The sequence below is a fragment of the Bactrocera neohumeralis genome, chromosome 3 (genome assembly GCF_024586455.1).
Source record: "Bactrocera neohumeralis isolate Rockhampton chromosome 3, APGP_CSIRO_Bneo_wtdbg2-racon-allhic-juicebox.fasta_v2, whole genome shotgun sequence".
Lineage (NCBI taxonomy): Eukaryota > Metazoa > Arthropoda > Insecta > Diptera > Tephritidae > Bactrocera > Bactrocera neohumeralis.
The window spans coordinates 15,935,318-15,949,094 of record NC_065920.1 but is presented as its reverse complement, the minus strand read 5'-3'; the positions used below and the strand labels follow the sequence as shown (position 1 = coordinate 15,949,094).

Genomic DNA, 13,777 nt, shown 5'->3' with positions numbered 1-13,777 from the left:
CGGAAAACAGCATTATATGGTTGCACCGAATATAGTCGCTTGCCAAGTGCAGAGTTACTATTGGTCGTTGATAATTGTATTTGCAGAGTTTTTTTTCTGAAAGAATCGAAAACTCCATTAAGCATGATATATTAATCAGAATTGAGGTCTTTGGTTTAAAGGAAAATATTTTTAGTGTCATACTTCTTGGTAAAACTTATTCTTGAACTAATTGCAAATTATTTTAGTAGCCATGTTCATGTGTAAAAGTTCAGGCAAGTGAGGCAAACAGCTCACGACTTCCGGCCTTTGACCAAGTATCCTCTGGATAGCCAAAAAATATTCGTTTGAAGGCGAGCTAAGGTGAAAAGGCGAATCATCGTTCCCAGGTTTGTGCGCTGGGTTTGGAACCCGCCAATGTAAAAAGCCACCCCCAACGAAAAGGACACAACAGCCTTGGATGAGAGACACCCCTTTTGATTGTTTTATGAAAGATAGCATTTAAATGGAATAATTAGAGCGAACCTGTTACAAGTTGGCCAAATTGGAGTTCTTTCAACACGTTGTAGAATGAAAATATTGTGGTCACGAGGAGACTATGTGGCATATTGAAAATATCTCACAAAAATTAGAACTATTGTAAACAGACTTTGTATTATGATCCAGCGCCTTCTATTATGATCAGCTCTTCCAGTTTGTTTGGTCTTGAACTCAGAAAAATCAGCTCTTATACTGAAGAAACCCTTCCTAATCTTCTTCTACTTTATTGACGTACACAGTTGCTCTGTCTTTTCGCTGTTTGGCGCCAATTGGAGATTCCATGAGTAGCCAGGTCCTTCTCCAACTAGTCTTTCTAATGAAGTAAAGGTTTTCCTCTTTCTCTGCAGCAATAATGCCTTCCCTTCAAGAGAAAAGTGAGAAAGCGGCGAGGTGTACAGTAATAAGATTCAAAATAAACCTGCAATGGAATTCGGGACATAGTGATATTCCTGGTAATTGTGAAGCTGATGAACTAGACAGAACAGGCACCGTCCTTCAATTAGACCCGGAAAATAAGGAATTTACTATATGCCGCTGGCAACTTGAGCATATTTAATCGACAAATATGCCATAGATATAGCTACTAATTCTCGGTGGAAACAATCCCTAACTTGCTCAACAAGCAGGTCCACATATCTTGAATGATTATGGAGAGCAAATGCCAGCTATTAAATTTCAAAAGCAATGACATAAGAACCCTAGCAGGAGTGCTTCCTGGTCACCGTCTAATTAGAAGACTGTAAACACCATACAATGACTATTGTAGGAGGTAGAAGAAACAGATACTAAACAACATCTTCTAAGCGAACGGATGTTACAGATACATTTTTTGTTGGACTGGCGAATTTCTTCACGAGCACAGGGTGATTCAGAGAGGTGTTAATGGAAGTTAGGAGATTTTAGTCGCGGTGGTTTCACAATGGACTTCCTAGAGGCCAGGGGGCACCGTCAGAGAACCATTTCTCTCGCAAAGGTGGGTCAATCAAGAAGGAAATGTAAAAATTCTTCTACTTCGTCTTTTTTCAAGAGGTTTATACAACTGCCATCTGATAAGATTCTCAACCTCACCAACTGCATACCGTTAGAGCAATAATCTGTTAGAATCCTTACAACTCTGCTAAGAAAGATTAAACCTACTAAGATCGAAGTTCTCACTAGATGTCAACACAAAAATGTTACCAGCCTATTTGAGAGGTAGGTGAATGAGTTTCTAACCAGAATTTATTTGACCCTTGAAGGGTTCCGAACAGGAAGTTAAATAAAGAGTCAATGCGAGTTGAATTTAGAAAGAGTTTTATTTATGAAATTAATAGCGAATTTCTTTCGGCTTTTCGCTGTTGCCATTAGCCTGAGCGTTGTATGCCTTGCAACTAGTTAGGCGAGCTTTTAGTTAAAGCGTTGTACGTTTCCAGCCACACACCGAGCGCGCTGAAGTAACTTTTACCTATACAATGTCACATCGAAAAAAATTGTTGTTGTTGTAATATTTTTGCTATTATTGTCGCTGCAACATGCTTCGCCAACATTTAGCATTCCAATCGGCGCAACAGTGCTCGCTCCACGCTACTCCACTTCTCTCATGGGTACCGCGCTCGGCTCTGCTCAGCTAAGCCCTACCATGCCATCCGATTCTAGTACGTTCACAGCACGCGTATTCTGATGATCGTGATCGCCCTTATATCGTGATTTTTATTAAGTGCACTCGCTAACCAAACGCTGCTGCTTTCGCTGCCGCTGATGGTGGTGAATTGCCAATAATAGCAACAACAACAGGAATGTTAATAATGCTAGATATAGAAAAATAGTTATTGTGAAGGTGGTGTTATTACTAAGTTGTCCCTGTGGGTATATGTATGTATGTATGTATATCTGAGTATACACCAATACATATGTATATATACTTATTGAGCTTGGTTTCAGCCTTATCCCCGTAAGTTGCAAGTTTTTGTTTGTTATGGCTTTGAGGCGAATTATTGGTTTCTTTCGCCACCATTGTTGATACAAGCGACTTTTACTTTATTTTACTTTAACAGTTTTTTTTTTACTAAAGACTCGTCTTTCACGCTGATAATAAATTTGGTAAGCGCTTTTGGAACTTCTTATAGGTATTGTATATATATTTTTTTCATAAAATAGTTCATAGGGATAATCCAAGAATTTACGCGCTTTTACTAATGAATAAAATATATAAAATATAAAACATATTTGAAAATATTAAATGATATGTACTGAATAAAGATTTTGTCCACCAGCAAGAATATTTTTCGCGCTGAAAAGTAGGCTATGTACTTTCCCTAGAATTTCAGTATATTGGAAGCAATGTCACAGACATCTGACTTTCACTAGATTTTCAATACAGGGTGTCCTCTTTGTTGGAACTAATGTCATATATATTTGACTCTCACTAGAATTTCAGAACATGGTGTCCTCTTTGTATTGGAACTAATACCACATGTATTTGAAAAGTAAAGAAAAAACCAACCTTTTGCTACTCAAAGACCTTATTGTGTGGTTTGCCAAATAGTCGCAGTTTATGAAGTTAAAGTTTCACTACATCATCCCTCAATTAATCTGTCTAAAATAGTCAAAAGCACGCACTGGCTGCAATTACTTAATATACCCTGGATTGCGACGAGCTGAGTCGGTTTAGTCATATCCGCCTGCCCATCTCTTTGTTTATTTTTGAGATATCGCTCTGAAATTTTAAATACTTTCTTTTCTCTCAAAAAATCTGCTCATTTGCTAAAACCGCTGATATCGGACCACTATAATATATAGCTGCCATACAAACTGAAGGATCAAAATCATGTCCTTGTATGAAAAACTTTTTTATTTTACAAGATATCTTGGCGAAATTTGGTCTGGATAATTGTCGCAGACAGGGGTATAATCCACGTAGAAATTTTCCGGATCGGACAACTATATTGTATAGCTGCCATACAAACTGAAGGATCAATATCATATTTTTGTATGGAAAACTTTTTTATTTACAAGATATCTTTGCGAAATTTGGCATGAATAATTGCCTAGACCGACGCTATGATATCTAATGAAATTTTTTAGATCAGACTACTATAGCATATAGCTGCCATACAAACTGAACGATCTAAATCTTGTCCTTCTATGGAAAGCTTTTTTATTTTACATGATATCTTCATGAAATTTGGCACGAATAATTGTTCAAGACAAAGGTTCAAACCTCGTAGAAATTTTCCAAATCGGACTACTATAGCATATAGCTGTCATACAAAGTGAACGAGCAAAATCGAGTTTTTGTCTGCAAACTTCTTTATTTATGAAGAGTATTCTACCCTCGTTGCAACCGCAGTTAATGTATTTTCTTATTTAATGAATTCAATTTGTCTTGCGCCAAGCGCTTGCCACTCTTCCACCTTCTCAGCCGCTTTCCACCGCTGTAGCGCCACTCATTTGCTTATGGAATTCAAAATCACGATTATTAATTTGTGCCACATTTCCTGTGCCCGATTCCGCTACGCAACGCAAAAAATGCTTAATTTTTGAATTTCATTCTTTTCTTCTTCTTTACAGCTTTTTGAATGTTTGCACAACTACTTGTCCGCTTGCGCTGCAAAGCGCTGTTGTTGTTTTGTATGCGTGGCGCTGTGTGAATGCCACAAGCTGCATTCATTAACTTGCGCAAAACAGCATCGATTTGCAATTTACTCCCTTTTTATGATCGTACTTACTTGCACTGTTGCTGTTGCTGTTGTGTTTGTAGCCACTTCACTTCTTTCACATGCAATGCAATGTGATTATTGACTCCGAATCGGGTGGCAGTAACCGTTAATATGCTTGCGTTGCTGCCGTTGATCCGTTAGCTTGTTGTTGCTGTTATTGTGCAACAGAAAAAATAACCGAAGGGCATAATCAAATGCCAATCAGCAGCGTAAAACACAAATAACATGAAATTGCTCGTTTTCACCGCTTGCACACGGGCGTAAGTGGCTCTTTAGGCCGCTGCATGTGCCTGCGCATGCGCATGTGTGTGTGTGAATGTTGTGAGATTTCTTTGTTAATGCTCAGCTTGTTTGCGTAGCATGTTTCAGTGATAATATTTCGCTTGACTTAAACAAATAGCGTTAAAGTAATTGATTTGTTCGATTTAATTGGATCGCAGTTTCGGTGAAATGTGCCACAATGCGCCACAACGCGCCAACTGTGTGATAAATTGTTTGCAATTGTGTTGGTTTTGTGCTTCGTATTCTTTTCGCTTTGTGTTTTTTATTTTGTTTTTTTAGTGTTTTTGTTGAATGTTTGAAATATCAGCTTTCGTTGCAGGAAATGTTGGCAATTAAAGGGAAACATTGCAAAAATCTCAAAACGGGAAAATGTAAGCGGAGTTGGGGCAACACTGCTAACAAATGATTTTGCAATGTTAGCGTTTGTATGCTCGCAATGTTATAGCAGACAGTGAAAAATATTTTAATTAATATTTTTTTTAAATTTTTTTTTTTATTTTTATTTTTTTTAATTTTATTTTTTATTTTTTTTTTATATTTTCAATGTCCGAAAACTGTGTTTTTTCAAAAGTTTGCTAAAATTTATTCAAAAGGAAATTAGTTCGAAACTGTTCAGTTTACTTGAAAAAGATACTCAAGTGCTTGTGAGTTTCAAAAAATCTTTTTGTTTTGCATATTTTTCACTTTCGCATCTCATATTGCAATCAAAAGATAAAGATAATTTATTTTTTATACATAAAAAATCTTTTTTTTCTTCCAAATGAATTTCAAGCCCTTCAAAGTAATATCCGTTCGACAAAACGCACTTTTGCCAAGGCTTTGTCCAGTCCTCGAAAAAGTCAGAATATTCCTTTTCCCGTACAGCCTCCGAGATCTTCTTCTTTTCGTGTTTGCCCTCTCAGACGTAACAGTTTGGCGTCTTTTTAGTTTTTCTTCAATACACATAAGTTGAGTGGAGTCAAATTGTGTGAATGCGGTAGTTGCAGAACGATATGAGTCTAGTTTCTGGCAAAAAATGTGGTGAAGAACCAATGCCGTATGACATAATCGTGATGAAGGAATCAAGCGTTTTTTGTCAGAATGAGCCCATTTTAGACGATTGCTTTGCTTTATTCTTTGTTGACGGTTTGACGTGGCAGCGGGAATTTATAGTGCACCACACCACAATAATCAGCTCACCTTATTTTTGATCACAGTAATATATTTGAAAATTTTCGCCAAAAATTTGAAGTAGATCCAGTCTAGTGGGTTGGATATACCTAATCGGTTCCCAAAACTTTAAATGCGATGTATTGGTTAGATAATGAACGAAGGAATAAGACTCTTAATAATAATTTCGATTTCTATGAAGTGTAACTTTTTCTGCAAAAATTACTTTTGTTTGGGGAAGCCGCCATTTCGACTAACTATTTCGATAATTTCTTGTATTGTTGGACTTGAGATAATTCTAAGCGGAAAACACTTCCTCACCGCCAACCACTTTGTTCAGGAAGTCCTCTTGGAGAAGAACTTTTTCATAGATGGTTCGAAGATAGGAGGTAAATGTGGTGGGGGAATTTTCTGTAAGCAGCTCTCCCTCAATCTTATCTTTAGGCTACCAGACCACTGTAGTAGACACACTGCTACCGACAACAGAGTGGTAATACCAGCGCTGAGCCAGACTCGTTTGAGTGCCCGGTCACAGCGGCATTGCTGGCAACTGCAAAGCCGATAAGCTAGCCAGAGGATGTACCCTTGCTCCGCTCACATTGGAATTGAACGAGTTCGATCTCCATTTTCATCTTGCTTTTTAGCACAGGATCAATGAACCTATAGTGCGCATAGCAGGCGTTGTTCCGTCGGACCTGAGTTGCCAAAGTTGTTTGGAAGTAGTCGAGGTGGAACATCCAGGCCCTTTCTCCTCCAATGACCAGTTTTTTCATGACGGAGGTAGAAACATCTCGGTGGTACTACCTTCGGCGAAACAGAAGACTTAGCAAAAATTGACATTCGACTTCTCAAGCCGTTGTATGATCAATTATATATAAGTTTTAGATACACAACGGACCTTCGTTCTAAGCTTTCCAAGAGAGATCCTTATTAGGTTTGACCTCAAAATCTTGCTTAATCTGGAGCTAATTCTGGCGATCGAGTACAGGATCAATATAATCCAAAGTTTTTCTAGATGAATCGACGAACCCAAAGTCCCTTATTTTTATACTCTGAACAGGGTCTATACACTTTGCCATGAAGTTTGTAAAACCTAAAAGGAAACGTCAAAGATCCTAAAAAATGTATAGTATATATACAATGTATATATATATATATATATGAATGACCAGCATGTCGAAATGAGCCAGCGCAGCCAAGTCTGTCTGTCTGTATATATGCGAATTAGTCCTCAGTAGTTGAGGTATCGGTCTGAAATTTTGCACAGAACCTTTTTTCCTCAAGAAGCTGCTCATTGCTCGGAACCGCGAATATCGGATCACCATAGCATATGACAGCCATACAAACTGAACAGTTGACAAGGTATCTTCATGAATTTATGCATATTCATTAGTATTTGAGATACGCGTCGTTTTGTGAGGCTCTAAAAGTGAATTCTTCGATTCTTACTATGTCTGAATTTATTGAACAAAGAAGTGCAATAATGCACCATCTCATACTGCATTGGTTATTCGTGTTCATTTCGCCACATTTTCAACTAATATCGTGCCGTAACTACCGCATTCGCCTGATTTACCTTCGTGTAACTTCTGGCTATTCAGCAAATTCACATGACCACTCCGAGGACATCGTTGTGACTCAATTGAGGATATAAAAGCTGAATCGAAGAAGGCTCTGATGGCCATCACGACGTAGGCTTTTCCAAGTGCTATGGTGACTGTAAAATTCGTTGGCATAAGTGCATTGCAGCGGGAGGGGATTACTTTGAAGGAAATGAAATGGACAAAATTCATCTTTCAACTTGATCACAGTAGCAGTTCTTTAAAAAAAAAAAGACCTGTATTTTTGAGAGAAGCGTATCTGTATTTTAGTTTCTCTCCCGATATAATTAGTAATAAATTCACCTCATCAACAAATAGTCAAGCTCTAATCGATATAGTGAAAAAATTACCTAAGAATGAAGAAAAAACTTCTACCAATCGCTAACTTCAAATCGAGTTGTAATCACCACCACGCCAGTTAGCCAGCCTGCAATCGCACAAAATGCCATTAGTACACATTTTAATATATTTTTATTTTTCCCCCAACAAGCGATATAAAATTGCCTACGCTAAGCCCGCGAGATCAAACGATTTTTCAGCACCGCAATTTTGAAGCGAAACCTCACACAGCAACAAGATTAACAAGCGCTCATATAACGTAATCACACACATCGCCTCGAAAACGCCGCCGAGCAGCGCTTAAGACGCCACCTTGTTAAAAGCGCCGCGGCCGCTAATGTGCATGCCGTATCATAAATACATTGCCATGTGTGTGTGTGTGTTTGCCACAATAAAAAATCAATTAGAGCAGTGGCGATAACGTAAAAAGGGTGGTGCGCGCCGAGCAGCAGTTCAAATAAAAGTCCAAATGATAGTAATGAATACGAAAATAAATGCGCAAAAAGTGGCAAACAAATGCTCAGACCGCCAAATAATGCACTTGTGTGCCCATGGCTCCGCTGGATATGTGTGCGTGTGTGTGCTTGTGGTGGTTGCAACTGCGCTGCGGCACTAATGTTGGCGACCACACGGTAACAAGATGAAAAATTACTTTAGGGCGTCAACCAACTTGTCACTCACAACATGCCGGCGAGGCGCGCGGCGTGCGGCGCGGTGACTACGGTGTCTTCGGCAAAGCAATCGTTGCATGCACCAGTGTCGGCGGCGTTCGTCGCTTAAGTCTTTCGTTTGTTTCGTTGGCTGCGGCTTTCTTTTCGTTTGCGACTTTTCAATTTAGCTCTGCCTGCCATTTTTGCTTTGTTTTGCGTTTCTTCACTACTCTGTGCTGTCACTTATTCTTGTTATTCGGTCGCTGATGTGATCACTGCCGATCGTTTCGTTTGGCGTTTGCGTTTGGCGAATTTGTGAATTTGAGAAGGTTAATGGCGTGCATAGCGGCAAACCGGTCAGTCAGTCAGCCAACCAAAAACACAGCCCAGACTCGGATGGCTCTCAGCTGGCCAAGGCGCAGAAGGGTGCGCATGCGCAGCATTGACCGCGACACATTGGCAACATACTGTGGCATGTGTTGTTTGCATGTGTAGCGCAGCTTATTCAATTAGCTGCGCGCTCGTCACAAGTCGCAATCGTTAGGCGCGCTGGTGGCAAGCAGCAAGCAGCAGGCGCACAAGCGCACAAACCCTGCCCGCGCTGGCTTTAATTCAATTTGCATTGTTTTTGTGTTTATTGTTGTTTTTATTGTGTTTGCACACTGTGGCAAATGCCTTGTTCTAACGGCGGTGTTGTTGCCGCATGCGTATGTGGCAAGGGGTGAAGTGCGTGGCCTAATGAGTTTCTTCGCAGCTGTGCCTGGAATTCCCGAAAGCTGGCCACGCAGCACTAACGAAATAAAAAATGTGGCAGGTTTGCTTTAAAATGCGGCTGCCACCCCAATGTTCGCGCAAGTGGCAATGAAAATTAATAATAATAATCATATGCAATGCGAACTTAGCCGCGAGACAAGTTTTAATGTTTCGGCTGCCACCAATGCCACTGCTGCCAAACGCGGCATTGTTGCAGCAAGCTGTGGCATCACTGCCGCTAGTGAAATCTGCGTTCTGCCACTTTTTCATGCCAGCTCGAATTGTCGGCTGCTGCGTCTGCTGATGATGATGATGATGCAACGCTGCGGCATTTGCTGCTGCTTGCTCATGCTACAGCAAGTGGTTGCTACTGCGCCTAATGAGTGTCTGCCATTTTATTATTTTGCAAGTGGTATCATGCAAATGTGTTTTTAATGATAAACGCTGCAAATGTTTCATGTGCTCGTCTGCTAGATCGCTGAATTGCTAAGCTGCCAGCGTGCAGAGTCAAAGTGGCAAGCAAACAGCACATCCATTGCAGCGATCGTACGTTACGGCGGCTGTTGCACTAGCATAAATGCGTAGATATTAGTCTTAGCTGCTGTCTGCGGCAAGCAGCGAGGTGCGGTGAGAGGTCTACGCTGCAAATGAAAACTTTTGAAAATGTGATTTATGCAACTTTCAAGTGATTTTCGCACGCAATCGCTCAGGTGAAGTAACTTGAAATTGAAAGAGCGCGAAACTGCTGCGGCTTTATTAAATATAATAATGTAAGCACTGTATAGAAAGTAAGCGTCAAATTGGCGATGATAGTACTTTAGCAGCATTCGTATAAACTATTGACGTTTTAAAAGCAGAACAATTGAAGGATTGCTAAAGTTCGAATGTTTGATCATTCGGAATGATCTGGTCTGTCAACAGGATCAAAGTGTCACGTATCAAGTTCTATTATTCAATACTTCGCATATTGTTTTTAGGAAACTCTTCTCGTTTAAAAGTTGTTTACTCAAAATAAATTCCTTACAATAAAGTCGTCACTCTTTCATTATCGGTATAAGACTCATCGGATCCCAATATTGTCGGCTCATTAGCCCTGAGAACGGGTGGCTGTACTTGAAAGATGCGCTCGATCGTGAGTTGTACGATAAATGTGTGTTGCAGTTGCTCTGCGTATTCTAGATATTTTTCCCGCATTTTTTTTGGGGTGCGCACGAATAGTAAGGTATGAGAAAGTTTTGTGCAAAGTGAGCTCATTTTTGACAAAAACCAACGACGAGTTGATGATTCGTTGCAGTGTTTGGGGATGTTCAAGCGTAATAAAAAAGAGTTCTTGGATCGACATGTGACAATGGATGACAATTGGATTCATTATTTCACTCCGAAGCCCAATCGGCCGTCATCCGATAAACCCGCTCCAAAGCGTGGAAAAATGCAATAGTCGTCTGGCGAGGTTATGGCGTCTGTATTTTGTGATGCGCATGGAATAGTTTTTATTGACTGCCTTGGAAGGAAGGACCATCAACTATTACATAGTGTTATTGAACCGTTTGAAGCACGAAATATCCCAAAACGGCTACATTTGAAGGAAAGACACCAAGACAATGTACCCTGTCACATGTCAGTGTCAGTGATAACGTTGACAAAAATTCATGAAGTGGACTTCGAATTGTTTCCGCGTTCACCGCATACCCCAGATTTGGCTTCCGGTGAAAATTTCCTGTTCTCAGACCTCAAAGGACTGCTTGCTTGGACGAAATTTTTGACGAATGACGAGGTGATTTCAACAACTGAGGCCTGTTGAATTAAAGGACATTGGGTACTGCAAAAATAGTTCAACAACTGAGGCTTAAAAAAAATTATAAAATTTTTTAACTAAATCTATTCTGTTATAAATATCAACAAGCATAAAAATCTAACCTAACAAATATTGCTATACTGACAGATAACTATTATTTTTCAATGTAAAGGTTTGTATAATTGTCCAAACAAAATTAAGTCAGTCAGCGTTTAGCTCTAGCAAAACAAACTAATGTTTCAGTTGCTTATATGCATTATTACTTATGTACTTATCTACTTACACATATATGTACACACACACACACATTAGCACAATAAAGCAGAGTTGCATAACCGGTGACTTCAAGTCCAGCAAGTGGCCATGCCGCACTTAAGTAGCTTGAGTTTGTGTTTCACAGCAGCTACAAGTGTGTCACAACGCTTAGATTTATCAGTTGGTCTGACTCAATGGCAAGGAACTGATGCCGTTGGCTTAGAGACAGCTTATCGTTACGCTTAGAGCCAAAGCCGGACTACGCACATAGCTGACTAAAGCACTGCGCTACTTCGCTTGATGTGGCGCGCTGCTCTGTTCATTGTGGCGCGCTACTCTTGTTGTTGTAGCCCACTACTGTTATTGTTGTAACGAGCTACTCTTTATTTTTCTTGTAGTTAAGCATAAGCGGTTCTCGCAGCGGTTAGCCATGTACGCCTGCCGCACACAAAGCAGTTATTTCCTTTTCGAGCGCGCTTTGACTTGAAAAAGTCGTAATTATATGATTACTTCAATAACAATTTTCAACACAGAGTGAAACTTTTGCACTCGCCACAAGGCAGCGCAGCATAATGCGCGCATGTGCAGCACCTTTGTTGCTATAACTACTTTACTGCATACACACAACTGCTTAAACGTGGCAGCCGGCAGTCGGAAGTGGGGAGTTGGCAGTCGGCTGCGACGCGCCTGACTCTTCAGCTGCCAAACTTACGCGCGCTGACTGCTTGATGCGGCCTGTAGGGTGTACGCTCACAGCTGCAACGCTGTGAAATAGGCACGCATGTTGCATGCCACAGTCAGTAACATAGAAACAGCGCCAGCTCGCTTCTATTACTCGTTGCATCTTCTTTTTTCTTTTCTCTTTACCAAGTTTTGTTGCGGCTTGCACTCGTAGCCTGTATCTGGCATGTTGCACATCATCACACCCATGCTGTTGACTACACTCACACGTACATAGTTGCGCTTGGCGTACGTTGCAGCAACATATTGGTGTTTGCGGCTGTGTGTGCGCATCGTTTAGCTGTGCTTTTTTTGCGCCGCGCCGCAATTGTATTGGCTGTGATTTTATGGTTGATAGCAGCAGCAGCAGCAGCAGCAGCAGCTCACCTTTTTGTAGCAGCGTTTAATTGAATTAAAAATGTAGCTGCCACTTGGTAAACGGTGTAAGTGTTGGCGTTGTTGCACTCGTCTGCTACCAGCTACCAGCTACAGCGTGCTGTGTTCAGCAAACTTGTTGTTATTGCTGTTATTGTAACAGCCAACCATTTCAGCGTGCAACGCAAACCCGCTCCACCACACAAATGCTTCTTTCCTTACTCTCTCTCTCTCTCTTCGGCCGCCATAACACTTTCTCACTCACACACTCACTCACACATGTGCGTGTGCGTGTATGCGGAGGCATGTTTTCTGCCTGTTGCAACAACTGGAGGTTACTGGTGTTTAGCTGCTTTTTGCTCAGCGCACTTGTAAAGCAATGTTATCGTAGCTGATGCTGCTGTTGTGCGCGTTGTTGCCAATGTTGTTGTTGCTGTTGTTGTTGCGATAAAATGCGTTAGTCGTACATGCAATATATGGTTATGATTACAATTAATTATTTTATTGAATTGTCATTATGGTGTCGGGCACTGCGCGCATGCGCACACAACCACGCACTCAAACAGGCACAAATATACCACACATATACATATACATGCATATACACATGTTCCTACTCGTATGCAACTATTACTTCTAATATATATGCCAATTCAGTTTATTAGCTTTGATAACGTGTTAATGCCACACTTAATAACGATTTACGTTTACAACGCGCCACAAATTAATTCAAATAATCTCACAAGTCTAGTCTTAAGCTCTCTATAATTTATTGTCATATTTGTTACATTATTATACAGTTTATTTCCTTTCTTGATTTTATTTGCATTACTCAATCGTATCATCTCGCTTGCAGGTCAGCGTCCGCGTGTTGGACAAGAACGACAGCCCGCCTGTGTTTCGTGACACGCCGCTCTCTTTCAATGTCAGCGAAGACTTGGGCGCTGGTCATCTTATCGCCACCATACGCGCCTCCGATCCCGATACGTTGGGCTCGCTCACCTTTAGCCTGATTGGCGGTGATGACGAAAAGTTTCTGTTGGAACCTGAGACCGGGCGGCTGTACTTGAAAGATGCGCTCGATCGTGAGTTGAAGGATAAATATGTGTTGCAGTTGCGTGTAGCGGATGGTGTGCAAAGCACCGATACGACAGCAGACGTTTTGGTAAGTTTCGGTTAGCGAAAGAATTAGAACAGAAGTTAAAATATCATTTAGTATCATTTTATCAAATTTGTCATATGCTTCAAACACCGAAATCTCATCTAAAAAGCTCTATATTTTCCTTTCCGTAATATTAACTCATGCTTATATGCTTCTCTTGTTGTTGTAGCGGCGGAATTCTGCCGAGTTGAAAGTGCTTGGCAGAATAAAAATCAGGGTCCGTTCCTGTAGCGTGGACCCGACTGTCGTGAAAAACGTTCTCTATGCTTCTCATTTATCTTTCTGTCACCTTTTTTTTTTCCTATCGCCAAGATTATGGCGATTCCTTAGATAAATCTGTATCAAAGTTATAGTCTGCTTTACACATGAAAGTTTACAAGATTTAGAGTTAGGTTGCTTATAAATATCCAAAAGTTTATTTCTGATCTAATCTGATGATTTCTTCTACTTAAAACTTTTGAGGAAAGCTTTAAGATAAA

The 13,777-nt window shown here is 40.4% G+C and overlaps 1 protein-coding gene across 1 annotated transcript in view; it reads left to right on the top strand.

Annotated features, from left to right (window-relative positions):
* LOC126754235 (cadherin-related tumor suppressor) overlaps positions 1-13,777 on the top strand; it is a 267,652-nt gene that overhangs the window by 188,197 nt on the left and 65,678 nt on the right. Inside the window, exon 2 of the mRNA XM_050466216.1 lies at positions 12,993-13,301. Within this exon, the coding sequence (XP_050322173.1) occupies positions 12,993-13,301 (309 nt within the window). The remainder of the gene's footprint in view (positions 1-12,992; positions 13,302-13,777) is intronic.